We start from the raw sequence: 19,199 nt of genomic DNA, 5'->3' as shown, positions 1-19,199 counted from the left end.
AGAGAGAGAGAGAGAGAGAGAAACAAGGAGGAAAGAGAAGGGTGCGGTGAGGGTTTTGGAAAGATTGATGTGAGGTGGAAGGAAGGAGGCAGAGAGGTAGCAATGGAGTTGGAGAGGGGAGGAGGGATATGCAGAGAGTGAAGAGAGAGAGCCAGAGAGAGAGAGTGGTGGGAGAGAGAGAGGAAGGGATAGAGTGAGAGTGTGTACACAGAGAGAAAAGAAGACCGGTGGCAAGAGCATCCACTGAAAGGCAGCCATGCAGCCTGGGGGTGCCTCAGTATTCAGAGCAGCTCTACGGGGGAGGAGGGGGGAGGCGGGGGAGGGGGGAAGAGAGGACCTTGGCTGGAAGTCTTCCAGCGAACCGAGGGGAGCAGAGTGTGCCCTGCGGCCAAATCGGAAACCACCTGGTCTCCCTCGCACACTGCAGGTTCCTGCCCTCAACCTGGCTCTCTCACTCACTTCCTCCTCCATGTTTCCTGTCTTGTCTCTAACCCCCTACGCTCTCTTCTCCCTCACGTCCCCTGCTATTGTCCCGCTCCATTTTGGACCCCACACTCCAGCCATCCGCTTTCTGTACTGCCTCGCTACGCCACGTCTCTCTTAAACACTTAAGCCCTCAGACCTCGGAGCCCTTAGCCTCTCTCCTGCTGTCACACTGGACTACTCACCTGCCAGTCATGAGTCAGTGGGCCGGACTAGCCTGGCAGAGCTAGCATGTGATTTGTTTAATATACCTCTGAATAGGGGGACTGAATCACTGCTAACCTGTTGTACAGAATTCCTACTTCTAAAAGAAATGTTCTTTTTTAGCTATGGAAAATCATTCATGATGTGACGGTCGTCGTAATAGGGAGAATCACATTAGGGCACTGATGCACCAAATTACCGGTCAACCATCTTGTTTCGAGTAATTTGTTTTGTCTGTTCCAATAAGCTGAAGAGGCTGATAGAAACGAAGTCAGAGAACAATGACTGAAACATTTAATTGCACAGATCAGACATGCCTCAGTGAGTGCAACAGTTGGCACCTTTCACCTTATAAATAGTGATACTCCATTTCATTATCTTGACATTAAAAGGTGCTAAAATAAAAGAATAGATGAGATAATAAAAAGAGAGTTATATGTGTCTACAGTGTGATATATTCCTTGAGAGTATACAATGTCAGTATCCCGAGGCAAGGCAGACTGCATGATGAAGTACCACATATTCCTCTCAGGGTTAGAGGAGAAGGACATGTAAAGGGAGACGAGGAAGCAGTATAATATGCTCAGGCAATTCCAAGGAGTATACATTATTAAGAGGAGTAAATGGGTCCAGGATGAACGCAACTCATTAATAGTAAATGTGATTACTGTTTCTGGGAAAACAGCAGTCTGAACAGGGAGGGCTAATTGAAATGGTCAAATCAAAACTAAAGACTTCCCTGTTTACTCATTTACAACTGCTACTGTCTGGCCTGGAGCGTATTCCTGTGGAATAGAGCTGAGACTGTTCCTATTGAACTGAATGTGATTCTGATTATTTTTCTCATTAATTCAGAGGTCCTTGGACTACGGACTTTTTGTATGCTAACATGGGGAGGAGGAAATAACTCTTAAATTTTAGGTGAATGTACAGGTGTATGTGTTTTAGGTGTTCGCCCAAGGAGCCATACAAGCTAAAACCGCCACTGGGCTGATGGGTTAGGTGTGACATCATGATGGCAGATGGGAATTGAGGTGTTGGCTTCCCCTTCTAAACCTCGTATTTCGTCAGCTTAATTTGTCTTGTCGCAATCTGAAGAGATTTATCAAATGTTTTTAAATCGATAAGGTCATTATTTTGAGAAGGCAGGAATCTATCAAAACTGACCAGCTGCAGACATTGCACACGTTCGTGAAGATGTCGGAAAGGGGTCAGTAACCAGGAATGCTGAGAACTTCAAGTCATTAAACACAGACTAACTGACAACCTCTTTTTACACCCCATATGCCAGCAGAACAGTCTGACGTGAACCCTATTCCTCTCGACCCTGAGGGGTTCCCACACTGGGTGAACAGATGCTCTCTCTCTCCTCCTAACAGGCTCCTGGGTGATGGAGGACTAGCAGGATGGCTGTAGTTCACACCAGACACGCCAGGCACCATTAGGAAACATTTTCTGCCCATTTGCCTGATGGCTGCTATCGCTTACGAAGGTGATTTGCTCTCGGTCCCCCTCGTCAGCATCCACAGCGATGGATCTCTCATTGATTGCCAGAGTTGGATATCTGAATACCAGCAAACCCGCTGCCAGTCAGATCTAGCTACGAGCCCCTGGCAAAGAGAGGACGACTAAGCCTGTTTAAGAAGCCCATTCACAGTGACTTACTAAGAGTGCTTATGCTAATCTTGTTATCTCTGCAGGATTCTGGTAATGGAGGAATAGACAACACAAGTTGGGGGAGGGAAGTGTTTTATGTACACTTTCAAAAGGGTAAAAAGTCACAAATAGGAATACCTTTAGTGGACTGCTCATCACTAACACAAGGGGTTTTGGTGTCCATGACAGTTTTTCAAATGAACCTGCTAGATGCTTATTCCAATGTGAATATTCACAGTTCAATTAAGATCTAAAATCATGTCACATTACACTAGAATTTCACACTAATTGGGCATGTTAAACTCACACAAGGGAATTCTAATGAAATTATCTCTGCAATGGCCCTATACTTAATTTATAATCAGTTGTCGACGTTTTTGGTCGAGAGGACATAAGCACAGCTGGGAAAAAGGAGTTTGCAATGAAATTGAAAGGTAGCTTATAAACAAGGGGTTGAGGATTTTTTCATCTTAACGTGACCGAGTTTGTTAGGCTGTGTATAACTAGCTCTGATGTGGAAGCTATGCAGGGTGTTGCCTATCCTCTTATTTGAAATGTAGATTCAATAGACCGAGTTCTTTTGAAGAGGGCGCACGTGGCACCTTTAGTGACCGGGTGGAACGAAGCGCGGGACGTGATAATATTTATAAAATGAAGCATTAATCAAATAAAGGTCACAATGCTTGTGATGTGCATTTGAACGATATCATACAAGAGAAGGTGTTGGCCAGAGCTTTTTAGAATATAGCTACATATGGAACTGCAATTCCAATGTGGCACTTAAGCAAGTTAAGATAGCAATTACAAAATCAGTGGCGCCGCGTGACACTTAACCATTTGAAAGACGCATTGATAAAAATAGCCTGCAGTATGACTGAATCTCCTTGTTGTAGGGTTAAAGCGTTGCTAGCACTGACTGCGGCAGTCATGGAATTCACAGGCTTTCAGCGCTCCCACAGTCGCACGTCTCTGTTACCTTGGCAACATATTTCTGCATGAAAATAGCATCTGAGAGGAGCGAACCGACGCGAGCTGTGCCCACCGCAAAGAAACACAACACGTCGTTTTGTCAAGAGAACATCAATGATTATTATTAAGACTTCTCAACTGCATATAAAATACTAAAACTGAACAGCGCTATAGCTGATGTGTTAGAAGGCGTCCTAGAGGACTTACCTGTTGCCCATGGGAATATGGATTTACACTATTAGGCACTTGTAGGCATGCGCTCACAGAATAGACTGACATGCAGGCACATTATTAATGATTTAAAGTAATTAATAAATGCAGTCCATGCAGGACTCTGTTGATCTGTGAGGATACCTTGCCTATACACATTTACGCATGAAGGACTAGTCGACTTGAAGTTGTTTACTTTGTACTTTTGATGACACACTTTGCGTGCCCTACGCAAACAATTAAAGGAAACGACCGAAAAAAGTACATCGAATCGTTCACATTTGGGTAAGAGAGAGAGAGAGGGGCCTTCAAGAACAACCGCAAGGAGTTTCCCAAAAGCAGAGACTTTAGGAGGAACCTTCCACTTCACATTAGCCTAAACAACACAAGGGCTCTGGCTCAAGGGAAAAAGATGCCTAATGAAATAAGCATCTGAGTGAGCAGGTGTTTCAGGCTTGACAGACTTCAACTGCATAACAAGTAGCACATTTGCTCTCCCCTGCCTTTGTCAATCAAAACAACCAATCGACTGAATAAATGCTCCCTATAAGAAAACGCTTGGACGCCCTACGGTGTCATGCCTGTGATATTTATCACAACTCTCTCTCTTTCTCACACACACACACACACACACACACACACACACAATAAAGTAGCAGCGATGTTTAAGTATAGGTTCTATAATGGGTGATTTTGAACGCTCAATCACAGTGTTGCTTCCCACGCGGTTTTCAAGAAATATATAAATATATGACGCCATTTAGTTCTCGATGATATTTAAAAGCTGACATGATCCATCATGTATTTTTGCTGGAAAAAAAATCCCCTACTCTAAATAGGCCTACTGAAGTGGAATTAGGCCTACACATTTTTGTTAGGTTTAGTAATTGCCTATATTGTGACTATTTCTATGTAAAATATATGAAAATAATTTTTATAAGATATTTCCCCCTGTAACTTTAATACTTTTCCAATGATAACAAAAAAAAATGTGAGCTTTGAATTTATGAAATAAGCAAGTAGGCACACCTACGCAAATACATTTGTATCTGAAAATCTGATTTGTATCCTACAATAAAGACATCATGAAAACCGAATTTCCGTCATTGCATCGTTGTGGGGGGTGTTACAATTGCCAGTAGGTAACAGTAAAGAATGTCAATTTCAAAGTTAAAACAAGGATACAGCTGTCTAGCTAACTTCCATTTCTAGAAGAGGGGTCATGTAGCAGAAGCTAAAGCCAAAGGAAGCTATTCTACCAATACAAAAACAACATAAGCGGTCAGACACTATTAAAGGGAACAGGGGTGACCCTTTTTATTGTGGGTCATTGAAATACATGGTTGTAAATATCAACAAAAGAACGTTTATGACGCCTGTACATATACATTCTAACACAGAAAGTGATGGTCACGCCGTTGATTTATTAAGCGTTTTTTGAGTACTTAAAGAGACAGGCTCAGAGAAAAGTAACAGTACTCATTTATCTGTATAAGACAATCCGTAAAAATATAAAGCAAACCATGACTAAAAGTTTAATTGATTAACACTTTAAATCACGCCTCTATGTCTACATAATTTCAATACAACCTTACAATACAAGTATACAAGGTTATCGAATGGTTAGAACAATGCAAACCAAAAAATAGGGGTGGAAATTCAAACATAACTTTCTCTTACATAAGATATTTTAAGGATGTGAACAGTAACTCACTTCTCTTCTCTGAGTACCTCAAGTAGAGCTCAATACTCAGAAAAAAATAGTCACAAATAGTTTCTTTACATTTCAAAAAGTGTACAATATGCACACTTGGAAAAATAGAAATGAAAAGCTATGCAGATTGGTGAAATAAATTTTAAGTGAAAACAGATTGCTCTCTCAGTTCTGTGGTAAAAAGAATAGTCTCTGATGTTTCTCCACAAGCTCAATCCTTCTGGCAACAACATGCCACTACAGAAAGTGGGTGGGGGCTTATTGAAGAGTCCCTGTGTTCTTCAGCCAATAGAACAGGAAGAAAAAATGCTACTGGAAGAACGTCACAATTTTGAGACCTAATTTTCCTGTTTCCCTTTCAAATCAGTCTCAATCATGTCATTCTTTCCTCAAAGGAGGTTTCTCTTGTGTTCAGAAGATGCTGACGTGGTTGGGGTTTGGGGTCAAAACAAGGGGTTCATTGGTTGTTTTTGGCTTTGGCATGTGTGAGGATGTGGGACTTAAGGTTGGTCGACTGGGCAAACTTCTTATTGCAGCCATCAAAAGGACAAACATAAGGCCGGTCTCCAGTGTGGATCCGGACATGTGTGCGAAGGTTGAAATCCAGTGAAAACCTCTTCCCACAGCCCTCGAAGGTACACTGAAAGGAGAGATGACACTGGTGTTGGCAAATAAGACCTGAATTATGCAAGTTACCAGAGAATCAGTGAATGCCACTGTAGCTATGTTGAAGGGCTCGTCCCCCTTATTGAAAGCATTGTGTGAAGGAAGTGTAAGTCCATACCTGGAAGGGCTTTTCCCCTGTATGAACAAGTTGGTGTCGTTTTAGTTTGGAGCTCTCTACGAAGGCCTTGCCACATTCTGCACAGACATGCACGCGAGGCCCGTGGGTGTGGAGGTGCTTTCTCATGGCAGAGTTGTCCCTGAACATTTTAGTGCATCCCTAAAAACAGGACTGAAGAGTCAGCTACATGGCATCTACTTGGTTTATTTTCAGAGTAGAGACATGGGGGGGGGGGGGGGGGGGGGTGAACTGTTTTAGAATTCCATGGATGTTTTACATACTCATTCTGGAACCTGAAAACAGAATGTCTATTCGATACATACTGATTCTAAGACTAATTAAAGATGAAAAATTTCACAATACAAAAGAGGGATGGCATTCTCAGTAGGACTAGCACCACAGAAGAAGATGATCACAGATTCCACTCATGCCTCAATTATCCAAGAAAAATGCAATCCAGGGAAATTATTCAGACACAGTATTTGTACTTTGTCCATATTTATTTAATCTATTGTCTTGGGTGTTACTAAGAAGTTGCTAAATACATTTGATGAAGTTCTTTCTCATTTCAACATGTTTAAAACCATTTAGATGTACAAAAACAGTAATAACAATTTAGCTAAGTATGGAGTGAATGGAGCATTAAATAGATATGCTGGAAATAATGCTAAATGTGTGCTTTAGATAGCAAACTTGCTAGTTTATGAGTAAGCCAACATTGCCATCTAATGCCAGTTGTTAAAATTGGCCGTGCTGAGCTTTAAGCTTTATCCAATCAACTGACTGTGGAATGACTAACATTTCAAGGTGATGGTGAGACTTACTTTATGAGGGCAGGCTATTGTCCTGGGTGCATCATCTTCTTTGATTTTCCTAGGCTTCATCCTAAGAGAACACATCAAAGAGAAAGTTTGTTTAATTTTATACAGCGACATCTACAGTGGATATACGCCCTCACCAGAGTGCCCGGTTCATATACAGTTTCAATTGACCAGCACCAACGCAAGTGTTAATGAAAGGCAGTTATCAGCCAGTGCTCACCATATAACCTGTGATCTGACAGTTCATATTATAAGCTTAATGCAAAACACTGCTCTTACAGAACTTGACTAGAACTTACCGGACTGGATTTTGACCAAAGGCACCCTCACAGTTACTGAGGGGTCTGAGAAGACAACAGCCACATGAAACTATCAAAATCAGCTCAGATTGAGGTCTGATCGACTGTAGTCTCATATGTGAATTCCACAACTAAAGACCTGAGACATTCTAATGATTATCATTCCGTTTGTGTTTGTGTCGTTAACGATGTGCACGTGTTATGTAGCGTGGGACCATACAACAAACTCACCTGGCAAACTCGGCCAGCTGTTTTGGGTCTGACAAGTCGATCCCTGGGATTCCACCAGGCGGCAGTTTTTTCCCTGTCATGTATTCAGAGTAGTCGGGAGGGGAATTATCCCCGATAATCTGTTCCTCCACCACAGATTCATGGTCGATGTCTTTTTTATCATCTAGGAAACAATGTAGAGAGACTTAACCCATAACATGGACCTTCCACTGACTATATCAATGGGGATTAATTTTTCCATTTGCATTAAATATTTAAGTGAACATTGACAACTTAAACTTATATGGGCAACATTTAATAGAATGCTTACATGAACACTCGACACACTGTATAAACTAAACTTTATATTATTCTTTATTGCCGTAAACATTTCAATGGCTGAATCTGAGATGGATCAGGATTGCCAAATCATTGCAGCCTAAACATTTTATCAGATTTGCCCCCCTCCCCCAAAAAATCTACACCAGTTCAGGTAATTCTACTAGACAGGCTGTTCCGCTGATTAGCGTTATGTGCTAGCTTTTCTCCGTACAATTTCCTATAACATAATTGGCGGCCTTCTCTCTTGAGCCAGCAGCGCGCTCGCTCTGAGCCACTTCTGGCTCGCACCCCCACAGACGCCGCCATTTTCGCCCGGCCGATCGCCATGTTTTCGGGCGGCCATACTAGTCTCGGGGAACATGGCGGCGCCCAGCAACACCTAAAAACATGGCCTCCTTTCAAAACAAAAACATTTCAATCCGATATCGTGCAATTTTGCACCGAAAACTTTCAAAACAGCCATCGGTAACGGTCGGACGAACTACCCCAGGAAATGAACTGGTGCAGAAGGACAACGCCCTGCAACAAGGCCCCTTGCACAAGCTTCGACCAAGCACGAACAATGCGTGAGACTGGAAATGACAGATAGAACCTTACTTACCCGACGCCCACATTGTGACAGAGAATTCCCCCTCCAGTGTCTTTATTTGCACTTGCTTCTGTTCCCATTTTCTACTGCTTGCTTCTGCACCGCTTAAATAGCTCTTTTTGCCTGTTTTCTTTCCACTGCCACCTCCTCTCTTCATCCGACCAACAGAGCTTTTCCCTGCCACAGTGACTAAAGTCTGTTCAATGTACTCGTCCTCCACACCAGGTGCTGGGACGGGAATGAGGATCTGATCGTCATAACCTCCATCTGCATGTAGGTCCGAATCATCTCCGCCCACCACCTCCTCCCTAGTTTGCACTAATATTACTTCTTGGTGGTGGTGGATTGAATTTGGGTCGTCTAACGGCTGAAGTGCTATCATGGGTTGCTCGTCGTCGTCGTCGTCGTCGTCTCCACCGACCACCGTAGTCTCGATAGTTTCCACCGGTATCGTTTCCACCTCTATCTCGTGCAGTTCTACAATTTCAGCCGGCATCTCCGAGCCGTCTGTCTCAATATATAGTGTATCCCCGGATGCCATATTGAAGTCCGCCAGCTTGCTGATCATGCACACCGTGCAACGTTCGTTTACCCAAACACACCCCCCTGTTCCTGCACCCGTTCTCCCTCTTCGAACACAAATAACTCTCCACTCCGTCCCACACCAAATCTCGCCACCACTATGCTCTCACTCTGAAATATCGCGAGACCTTCTGAACAGGGCCGACAGACCGTTGTTTTCCTTTAACATTACGTTGTACTATAATGTTTTGGGAGTATGCATTATGTGTGACAGTGTTTTATGTTAAACTAAAATGCACTGGAAGCTGCAGCTGTGACCTCTCTACAGTCCAGAATTCTGCATATCACAACATTTTTGATTGCTGTCAAGTCCAGCTGCGGTTCATGTGTTCCTTGAATAAAATTATAAGTAAGTTTATTAATGTCTATGGACGTTTCATTCACAATGAGAAAGCTAGTTAACATCATTGTTGCTTACTTAACTAAAAGTCTAGTTCCGTTTATGCCTTTTCCAAACTGCCCGCCAGATGACGCCATGGGGCTCAACAAGAGATTATCAGCAGACAAATTCAAATCACATACATTTACTAACGACATGCTCAATCAAAGAAACCGCTTCATTTATCCAAGACATTGTTCACAGTTTTATTTAAATTCATTTTTAACTTAGTGTGTAACTTTTTTTTTCCAAACCAGGAAGCACTTGGTCATAAAAGGAAATAATAAAACGAACAATACTTCACCATATCCTTGCAGCCAATAAACATTTTATTAACAACATCACAAATACTCTGGTGTATTAATGTTTTTGTTCATAAGATTGCAATATCCAAAGAGCAATAATTTTCCACCCTCGGGAAAAGGCCTGTCTTTAAAAATCTTTGTCAGTGATTACACAAACTACTGTGTTGGCGAAAAGGATACAAAACTCTTTAAAAAATTTGGAGGTCAGATAACGAGAAATAAATGCATGTGCTTAAAATGGTATCTTAAACAAAGAAACAAACAAAAAATTAAATAATAATTCCAATATAAAATACAAAAGGCTGACATAAAGTGATGTGCAATGATAATTATATTATTATCATTATCATTAATATCATCATTATTATTTCATTATCATTACTATTGTCATCACTAAAACTACTACTACTTATATTCACACTTCAACATCTACAATAATAAAAATGATAGCAATAATAATGACAATAATTTATAACACAGACCAAAGTGGAAAAACCAAATCAAACTTGAAAAAAGCGATATTATTTGAATGTCTTCCATTTTCTTCAAGATTGAAAAACTGAACAAGAAAACTGGGCAAACAATGGACAGAGAATAAAGAGAGACAAAGAATGACAACAGAGAAATCAGTGCGAAAGTGTCCTCCGTCCAACTCTTCCTCTAAGAGGAGGTTTAAGAGACGTCTCTGTCATATCATAGCAACGTTACCATGTTGCTTCAGTATCACAGCAAAGTAGAATAAATAGATGTTTATAGTTTGGGCCTTTTCTTCCTCTTCTGAACCACAGCGGTTGCTATGGAGACCATGGTTCTGACAGTTGGGTCACATGAGGGATCAGAAACACTATGTAGTGCTGATTCTACTGAGTTCATGTCTAATGGCTGAAAGAGAACAAACATGGGAGAGCAGTGTTACTGGTCAGGGCATAAACCACAACTTGAATTAAACTTGCTATTACTTGCTAGTTGCTATTACTTTCATATATAATCAACAATATTCAACTTTTTTATACGATGGCTTGGAGATGAAAGTTTAAGTAAAGTATCTACCCTCAGTCATATATAAACTTTTAACAAAAACATTTTCCAGGGTTCCCTTTCTCTGTATTAGAACAGTTAGTGCCACCTAGTGGACAACAGATGTACAACTTTGGCTATCTTACCAGCATTACCAGCCATACTCCAACACCATGCTAAAGGTCACTAGACTGAACTGTCAATGTAACACAGAAAGAAATAACATTCTTAGTCGATGTGGGACATACCATCAATGATCTCATCCTTCACCTTGTGCAATTCGCGTACAACTTCTTCCAAGATTTCCTGAGACGAGAGCACCAGTTATAATCACAACTGTGTTTTCAGCCGTAGTACACAGTTACTGTGGCCGTGAGCCTTACCTGTTTCATTCTGTCGAAGTCTAAGGCGTCTGTGTCACTGTTGCTTCCCACTGGCCGTACCCTGCAAAGACAGGATCGTTAAACACAAGCTTTTACCCTTTTCGCTTTGCCCATTTGCCTTAAGTTTCCATCATGTGTGGCGACAGCATCCTAAACGCAGCGGTTCTGACTGATTGTGTGATGCTACTGGCTGCTCTGTCAGGTTGTTACCTTGATACCAGCGATGACCTCTCCGCAGAGTTGGCCCGATCCCATGGCTTCTTCACTCCATCTACGTAGGGGCGGGGCGGGGAAGGGAAGACGACAGCCATTGGTCAGTTTCCCCTCTACTGCAGTGTCACCTGATACACTTACTTCCTGTCACATCTCGTACTGAACTCAGTTGTTTATGAATGGACGGATTGTTTACCTGTGGCGTTCTGTCCTCCCCTGGTGATAGGTGAAGGGGAGTTGGGGTCATCCTGTGTATGGCAGACGGGGAACAAAACATCATCAGCACAATCAGCATCATCTTCATCCTCAATAAAATGAATGAATGCCTTTTATTGTCATTGCACATACAACAAAATTAAATTGCACTTCTCCTCGTGGTGACACATAGTATGACAGGACAATATAGTAAAACATGAATTAAGACATAAAAAAGACACCTAAGCAATATGAACACTGTTCATAACGCTACAGTCCATCCCGCTAAAGTGACTGTCAGCTATGTGCACTTACATTTAGGCTATCCTCGGGCTTCTCTGATGCTGCTTTCCTTCTGGGGGCAAGAAGAAGCCTCAAGTCAACAACAACATCCACATGACCCATCATGTTCACCATCCATCCTGGATTCTATACACTGCTTTCTCAGAATGCTCTTGTCTGTTGTGGTCATTCTAACTCTATGCTCTGACCTTCGTGCCAGCAGGGCGTTCATCTCCTCCATCAGCCCTCCACTCCCTCCACTTGTTCGGTTGGCATCATTTTTGGCGCCTGACCCTGATGAGTTGTCTTCAGACTGTCAGGGGAGAGGAGAGGAGAAGAGAGAGGAGAGGGACATAACATGTTGTGGTGAACCAGGTTGTGACAGACATATCTTATTCGACTTAGGTGTAGCAGTAGCAGAGAAAGAGGCAGTAGCAGAAAAAGAGGCAGTAACAGAGATAGAGGCAGTAACAGAGACAGAGGCAGTAACAGAGACAGAGGCAGTAAAAAAGACAGAGGCAGTAGCAGAGACAGAGGCAGTAACAGAGACAGAGGCAGTAAAAAAGACAGAGGCAGTAGCAGAGACAGAGGCAGTAAAAAAGACCGAGGCAGTAGCAGAGACAGAGGCAGTAAAAAAGACAGAGGCAGTAGCAGAGATAGAGAGGACAGGTGTCTCACTCTTTGCACGCGGCGCAGTTTGGCACCGGCGATCATGGCGGCGAGTCCCGTCTGGGCTGGGGGTTCGTCCATCCCTCCTCCCATGGGGAGCGGTGGGGGCAGCGGGGGAGGAGGAGCCCCTGCCGCGGGGGGAGGCGGGCCCGGAGGAGGAGGAGGGGGAGGGGGGCCGCCTCCCATGGACATGGGGGGAGGCATCGGGGCCGGAGGAGCCACAGAGAGCACGGCGGGGTGGCCTGGGAAAGGAGACCCTGGAGAGAGGAGGGGACAGCCTGGTGAGAAGAGGACTCCTGGGTGTCGTGCGTAGAGCAGGGTGGGCCGTGCGGCCGTGATGCTGGCAGACGTTCACCTGAGTTAGATGATCGTCGCTCTCTCTCCAGGTGTGCCTGCATCTGCTGCTGCTGTTCCATCATCTGCCTGCAGACACCACAAACAGTCCAGTCAACCGGTCAGACACCACAAACGCAGTCAACTAGTCAGCTAGCGAGCCAGTCAGCCAGTTAGTCAGCCGGACCATCAGTGAATAAGTCAGACAGGTAATTGCAGCACGAGGTTTTACATGATCATGACATTGATGATTCTCCATTCCCCAATTACTCTTTTTTTGTGCTCCCCCTCCCAGGTTCCCGAGCCCCCTGTCGCCTCCTGTGTCTGATATGAGAAGCACATGTCAGAGCTCTGGGCAGTGAGCAGAGGCAGCAGAGAGGAAGTGGAATTTTCCAGCTGTGTGTCGGATAGGAGATGTGCTGAGCCAGCACCCTGGAGCCTGACAGCAACAACACAGCAACACTGAAAGCTGCATGGCAACACTGCTGGACCGCACACGGCCACCAGAGGGCTCTCTACCCACAGGCTTTCTCCCGCTTGAGAAGACATCCACAGTCCACGATCCCATCAAATATGTGTGTTTTTGCCCTTAACATTTGGAGCTATGACTGTAACAACGTGACAAACAAATTCGGATACCATGTGGTACCTTATATCACATGCAGTCATCATCTGGTGTTAGGGTTAGCTTTAGCTACAGTCTCTCTCTCAAGAGGAAACACTCTGAAAGGCCGTCACAAAGTCTCCAACGTAATCTCCAGCACAAATCTGCTGCTACCCTATACTATCTACAATCTGCCAACATGATTTAGCAGAAATAAATGCTTCCTTCATTCCTGTATTATTACTATAGTCTCTCCCTGCTGCCTACTGTCTTAAGCTCTGTTTCTCTCCTGTCTCTATCTCTCTGTCTGTCTGCCTCTCTTTCTTTCTCTCTCTCTCTTTCTGTAGTCTCTCCCCCTCCCCTGCTCTCTCTTTCCTTCCATCCCTCTCTCCCTCTCCCCTCTCTGTCCCCCATCAGTTAATCCAGTGAGGAGACAGAGAGAGAAAACCGAGGGAGCAGAGAGAGAGAGAGAGAGAGAGAGAGAGAGAGAGAGAGAGAGAGAAAGACACACACACACAGAGAGAGAGAGAGAGAGAGAGAGAGAGAGAGAGAGAGAGAGAGAGAGAGAGAGAGAGAGAGAGAGAGAGAGAGAGAACAAAAATAAAAGGTTGATGAGGACAGCTGGTTGGGTGGGTGGCTGGGGGGGTTACGTGGTCTACTGATGCTGTTTACAGCTCTGTGCTCTGCTGTGACTCTGTGCTGTGCTGTGACTCTGTGCTCTACTGTGACTCTGTGCTCTGCTGTGACTCTGTGCTGTGCTGGGTCTCTGTGCTCTGCTGTGACTCTGTGCTGTGGGACTGTGGCACAGCAACACGACTCTGCTAATCCTCACAGTAGAGCCTGTTTAGGAAAAGGTCTGTGAATGTTTGAAGAAGGTTGAGGTATCTGTTTTCTTCTTTTGTGTGGTGCTGCGGCTCCGTGTTATTGGTGTCTCCTGTTGTTCAGCGAGTGTTCTGTGGGCGTTCTGTGGGCGTTTTGTGGGCGTTCTGTGGGCGTTTTGTGGGCGTTCTGTGGGCGTTCTGTGGGCGTTCTGTGTGTAGTTTTACCTGGCTCTCTGAACCTCCATCTCGTCTGTGGTTGGGCCATTTTGGACTTGGCGCTGGACTGCTGGGCCTATGAGAGACGAGAGAGGAGGCGGGATAGTGTTGATCACAATTTGCGTCACTGAAGACCGTAAGCACATACATGCACATCGAAGCACACGCAAACACACAAACATACTCACACACACACACACACACACACACACACACACACACACACACACACTGTTCAGTGTCATTGGATATCCAGCTCACCTGACACGTGAGAGGTGTGGAGCCAATGTCCTCCCCCATCTCTCTCTCTCACACACACACACAAACACACACACACACACACACACACACACACACACGGTAACACAACCTTTGCTCCTGAATATGGGCTTGGGGACTTGAAAACTTGATACGTGCATATCTCAAGTCTATCTGAAGTGTTCGGTCAGGCTTATCATAAGAACTTTCTGGAGTTGCTCCTGAAGCCACCGCTATGCTAGCCTTTCTCAAAGGCTTGAGAGCAAGGTTCTGGTGTGTTCAGGGTTGCCGTGGGTGATGGACAGGTCTTAAAGTGAGGCAGAGGAAATACCAGGAGTTTGTGATTACAGAGAGAGAGAGAGTAAAGGGGGGGGGGGGAGAGACAGAGACAGAAACTTCCCTAACATCTGCTGGAGGGTGAGGGTCACAGACAGAACAGCAGCTTAATGACAGGGAGAACAGGAGCAGCTCTCAGTAGCTTCTCAGAGCTACAGGAAACCAGCCATGGCCTTCAGTACCCATTACTGCTTTACATTTAATCATTTAGCAGACGCTCTTATCCAGAGCGACTTACAGTAAGTACAGGGATATTCCGCCCCGAATGCAAGTAGGGTGAAGTGCCTTGCCCAAGGACACAACATAATTTTTTTCACGGCCAGGATTCGAACCGGCAACCTTCTTATTAATAGCCCAATTCCCTAATCGCTAAGCCACATGACTCCCTTTAGGATACACATGAACAGATATGATGTGAATACAGATATTTAATTTCTGGTGTCAACCACAACCCTCAGAACTTGACTGTGAGCTAATAATATGGCAGGCCTGTGCCTGTTGGTTCTCTGGAAATGCCGGAGGAGTTCAGTTCAGGAATACTGAGGACAGCTTCACAGGAAAGCTGGATCTTTCTTGTGAGTCTCTTACTCTCTTCTTCCTCACCGGAGTTCATAGGTCACAGGCGCTCTCTTATAATATTCTGTGTTGCTTAGAATCTTTTGGAGGTGACAACATGGCAACAAATGACTTGTTCGGGAGAATGTGACTGGCTGCGATTGGTTGAGTTACAACCTTCTAAAATAAAACTACAACCACTACAGCTGACTCACGTTCCCACACACTATCACCTCATCCCTTAATGATGAAGACGCACACACACACACACGCACGCACACAGACACACACACACACACACACACACACGCACACCAGTCTGACAAACTATCTCTCCTGTTCAGTCTCTCACACACACCTCACATGTGTGAGGTGTGACCTATAGACAGTTACAGGAAAGTACAGTTCCAAACACACAGCTACATTACATTGGTGGTTCCCACTGTGGTGTAGTAAGTATGGTTCAAAACACCAGGGTAGGAAAGATAGGGCCAACATTGAGGCTGTCACACACAACATGCACCTTAAGCTTAGTGATGACATCATACAATATCAATAGCAACCTACCACAAAAAGCAAAATGGCCACTATCAACTACACCCTGCTACAAACTTATTTATCTCAGATCTTTACGAAAGGCATAAGAAACAAATCAAACCGAATCAACCGAACACGTCATCCATCCAGCCTCCTCAGACACCACAGTTTCCACTAACACCAAGAACATCCAGGGCCCTGCCAACACCAGCTCGCCTTCGGACAATAACACACCCAGAACACGTCCGGCAGCGCTGAACACACACTTACACACACTCACACACAGAGCCATCTCAGTCTCAGCAGACTGGCCGGCCCAGGCAGGGTGGAGGTACCTACAGGACATGTTGATGAAGAAGAACCGACCGTGGCAGAAACAGAAGCACTGACAGATCCACTCTCTGCTGACCATAGCTATCCTTCAGCCTCCTGCCCATCATCCTCCTCCTCATGTTCCTCCTCCTCTTCCATCTCCTCTCTCTCCTCCTCCTCACCACTCCTCCCTCACCTGTCAGAGCACTCTCCCCTCCCACCCTCCCCCAGCTCAGATGTCACCACCCTCCCCCCCCCAGGTAACTCACACCTTGGGCAGCAGCCGTGAAGCGAGTGCCTGCTTAATCATTCACGAAGACAGTCATATTCCAGAAGCCTGTTCCTCTAGACCACCGGGGGGTTGGCTGGTGGGGGGGGGGGGGGGCGGGACACGACAAGTTACCTGGGGAGTTTGGTAGGTGGTTCGAGCCTTAATGAGGATAGGAGAGGGGTAAACTACCAGGGCTAGGGCAGAGGCTGGGGCAGTAGAGGCCGGGGGAGTAGAGTCTAGGGCTGAGGCAGGTAGCTGTGTGCCCGGGAGTGACGCTGCTCTGCTATCAGAGGAGCCTCTCTGTTCTCTGCCAGTGTTATGAAGCTGATGAATAGCTGCTCTCTAACAGGGACCCTGAGGAACACTTCTCCATGACTCATTTTAATTAGGCACTGATGAAGGAAGTGTTTTGTCAGTCTCATCACTAACGGAGTGACTGAGTTCAGTTGAGTTCTGGCTTTTATAAGAATTAGTAATTGGCAGATTGGAGAGATAAACATGGCCAGTTCAGACACAGCGGTACTAGCAAGTCTCTCTGAGGCATGAAAGTCAGAGGACGGTGTTTACAGTGAATACAGATAAGAAAGATAACATAAAACCAGTAGGTGTTTGTTATTATAGAACTGTGTCTGTCATCAAGACTGAATATATGAGCAGATGATAAGGTAATAGACGATTGTGACATACATCCCATTTCTTCCACAGCTCCCAGAATGCAGTGCAGGAGTAAAACCCTCCTCTCATTATCTGTGTGTGTTTGTGATTTAGTGGGTGTGTAGAGGTGAAACTAAGGTCACAGGGGAAGCTAAAATAATTAGCTCAATAACAAAGACAGGCTTTTCGCCTTAAATGAGCCTCCGCAGCAGAAGATGATGTGGCTTTCCCTTTTCCCCTGACAACATCATCCATCATCCGCTGGGGCCCAATCACACAGTCAATGTGCGGGGAGTCAGGTGGCTGAGCGGTTAGGGAGTCGGGCTAGTAATCTGAAGGTTACCGGTTTGATTCCCGGCTCTGCAAAATGACGCTGTGTCCTTGGGCAAGGCACTTCACCCTACTTGCCTCAGGGGGAATGTCCCTGTACTTACTGTAAGTCGCTCTGGATAAGAGCGTCTGCTAAATGACTAAATGTAAATGTGAGTGGATGCGGCTGGAGAGAAAGTCCTGTGTGCTGAGACGAAAGAGGCCTGAACCTGTGCTGGAAGTCCCAGTGGGTGAAGGGGCAACATGTCAGAGAAAAGCCCAGAGGAGAGACAAGAAATCTGGATGAGAACCGACAACCGGCCCCCAACCAAACCCTGCACTCTGGGAGACTAAAACCCTTAAGGACAAACGCTCTTTTCCTGCCCTGGTTCCAAGCTTGGCAAGAGGAACCCGCTACCCCATCACTGGAATGACTGGATTTACTGTGTATCAACTGGGGCTTTGCTCAGACCTGTTTGTCCGGGTTAGACACGCTACAATCTGCCCCCTTCGCTGCCTTCAGGGTTCCCAGCTGGGGGGGGGGGGGCAGGACGAGGACCCCCTCACCCCCCAGGAGAGGAGCCCCACCCAGGGGGTCTCCAGACCCAGTGGGGTCAGCGAGAGAGCCGTGTGGAGCACTGGGTTTCACTAAAGGGGTTACGTGTGTTTGTGTGAGCATGTGTATGTGTGTGTGTATGCGTGTATGTGTGTGTGTATGTGTATGCTGTGTGTGGGTGTACGTGTGTATGCAGTGTGTGGGTGTATGTGTGTATGCAGTGTGTGGGTGTGTGGGTGTGTGTGTGAGCCACGCAGCTTCATTAGTGGTGTTCAGTGGTTGTAATCTCCTCTCTCTGCTCTGAGATACCCTGCTCCGTCTACCAGCCTCCACACACACTTCTCTCATGAGCGTTGCACCAGAAGGAAGGTCTTATTCCAGAGGACTGCTGCAATTCCTTCACGGGGAAGTGCAGCTGTAGAAACAGCCTCTTTATTTTGGGACAGTTTGATGGTCAGAACGTGGGTGTGTGGAATGGATGGAAGCTGGTCAAATCTTTACTGCTTCACTCTACAGGAAACAGTTTACGTCAATATCGTCACTGATAGTTTGTCAACACACACGCACACGCTCCTCTCACCCATGACACACACACACGTGCACACACACGTGCACACACCTCCGTCCTGGGTGCTGAGCACGTTGAGGGCGAAGAGCATGGCGTTGGAGAAGGTGGTGGCCTCCTCCTTGCTGGCGAAGTTGAGGCCGTAGACCTGGCGCGCGTCACGCACTGGTGGAAGGTGGGCGTGGCCTGGTTATACTTCAGACCCTTCACTATGGAGTAGTTGATGACCACCTGGGGCAGGGAGAGAGGGAGGGAGGGAGGGACGGAGGGAGAGATAGAGAGATGGACAGAAGGAGAGCCAGAGGAACAGAGTGAGGGAGAGAGGCAAAATACTAAAAAATCAGGACTTTCAGCCTCTATCCCTTATAATGTTGAATCCCTTCCTCCTCCTCCAAGAGCCATGTCCTGCTGTGACAGGCTGACAGCGCTGGCGGTGACCGCTGACCCCTACCTGCTGATCCTGCAGCTTGACCCCCACGACCCGGAAGGTGTTGTTGGCAGTGTTGTGGTAGATGTTGATTCTGCTGAAGCCCTGCTGGCCTGGCTTGATGGGCACCCACTTCTTA

General features: G+C 45.6%; 2 protein-coding genes across 4 annotated transcripts in view; both read right to left on the bottom strand.

Moving 5' to 3' along the window:
• Nucleotides 1-4,809: 4,809 nt before the first annotated feature.
• Nucleotides 4,810-8,939, bottom strand: yy1b (YY1 transcription factor b). Of its 3 annotated transcripts, none has more exons than XM_062467781.1 (6): nt 8,294-8,939; nt 7,372-7,534; nt 7,141-7,185; nt 6,845-6,905; nt 6,021-6,179; nt 4,810-5,876 (listed from the first exon to the last, which is right to left on the bottom strand). In XM_062467781.1, the coding sequence occupies exons 1-6, from the start codon at nt 8,847-8,849 to the stop codon at nt 5,694-5,696; spliced, it is 1,167 nt and encodes a 388-aa protein (XP_062323765.1). In that variant the 5' UTR covers nt 8,850-8,939; the 3' UTR covers nt 4,810-5,693. The 3 variants fall into 3 exon arrangements, with proteins under 3 accessions (XP_062323765.1, XP_062323766.1, XP_062323767.1); XM_062467782.1 differs by having other exon boundaries at nt 7,372-7,522; nt 8,294-8,938; XM_062467783.1 differs by lacking the exon at nt 7,141-7,185.
• Nucleotides 8,940-9,434: 495 nt separating this feature from the next.
• evlb (Enah/Vasp-like b) overlaps nt 9,435-19,199 on the bottom strand; it is a 24,811-nt gene continuing 15,046 nt past the window's right edge. Inside the window, 13 exon segments of the mRNA XM_062468361.1 lie at nt 9,435-10,429; nt 10,813-10,870; nt 10,948-11,008; nt 11,158-11,218; nt 11,357-11,408; nt 11,671-11,707; nt 11,847-11,950; nt 12,316-12,563; nt 12,662-12,729; nt 14,290-14,356; nt 18,688-18,798; nt 18,801-18,864; nt 19,085-19,199. The exon segment at nt 19,085-19,199 is cut by the window's right edge and continues 54 nt beyond it. Coding sequence (XP_062324345.1) covers nt 10,392-10,429; nt 10,813-10,870; nt 10,948-11,008; nt 11,158-11,218; nt 11,357-11,408; nt 11,671-11,707; nt 11,847-11,950; nt 12,316-12,563; nt 12,662-12,729; nt 14,290-14,356; nt 18,688-18,798; nt 18,801-18,864; nt 19,085-19,199 — 1,084 coding nt within the window. The 3' untranslated portion in view covers nt 9,435-10,391.

Source organism: Osmerus eperlanus, chromosome 8 (assembly GCF_963692335.1).
Source record: "Osmerus eperlanus chromosome 8, fOsmEpe2.1, whole genome shotgun sequence".
NCBI lineage: Eukaryota > Metazoa > Chordata > Actinopteri > Osmeriformes > Osmeridae > Osmerus > Osmerus eperlanus.
The sequence above is the reverse complement of the archived record's forward strand: the minus strand, read 5'-3'. Positions and strand labels throughout refer to the sequence as shown.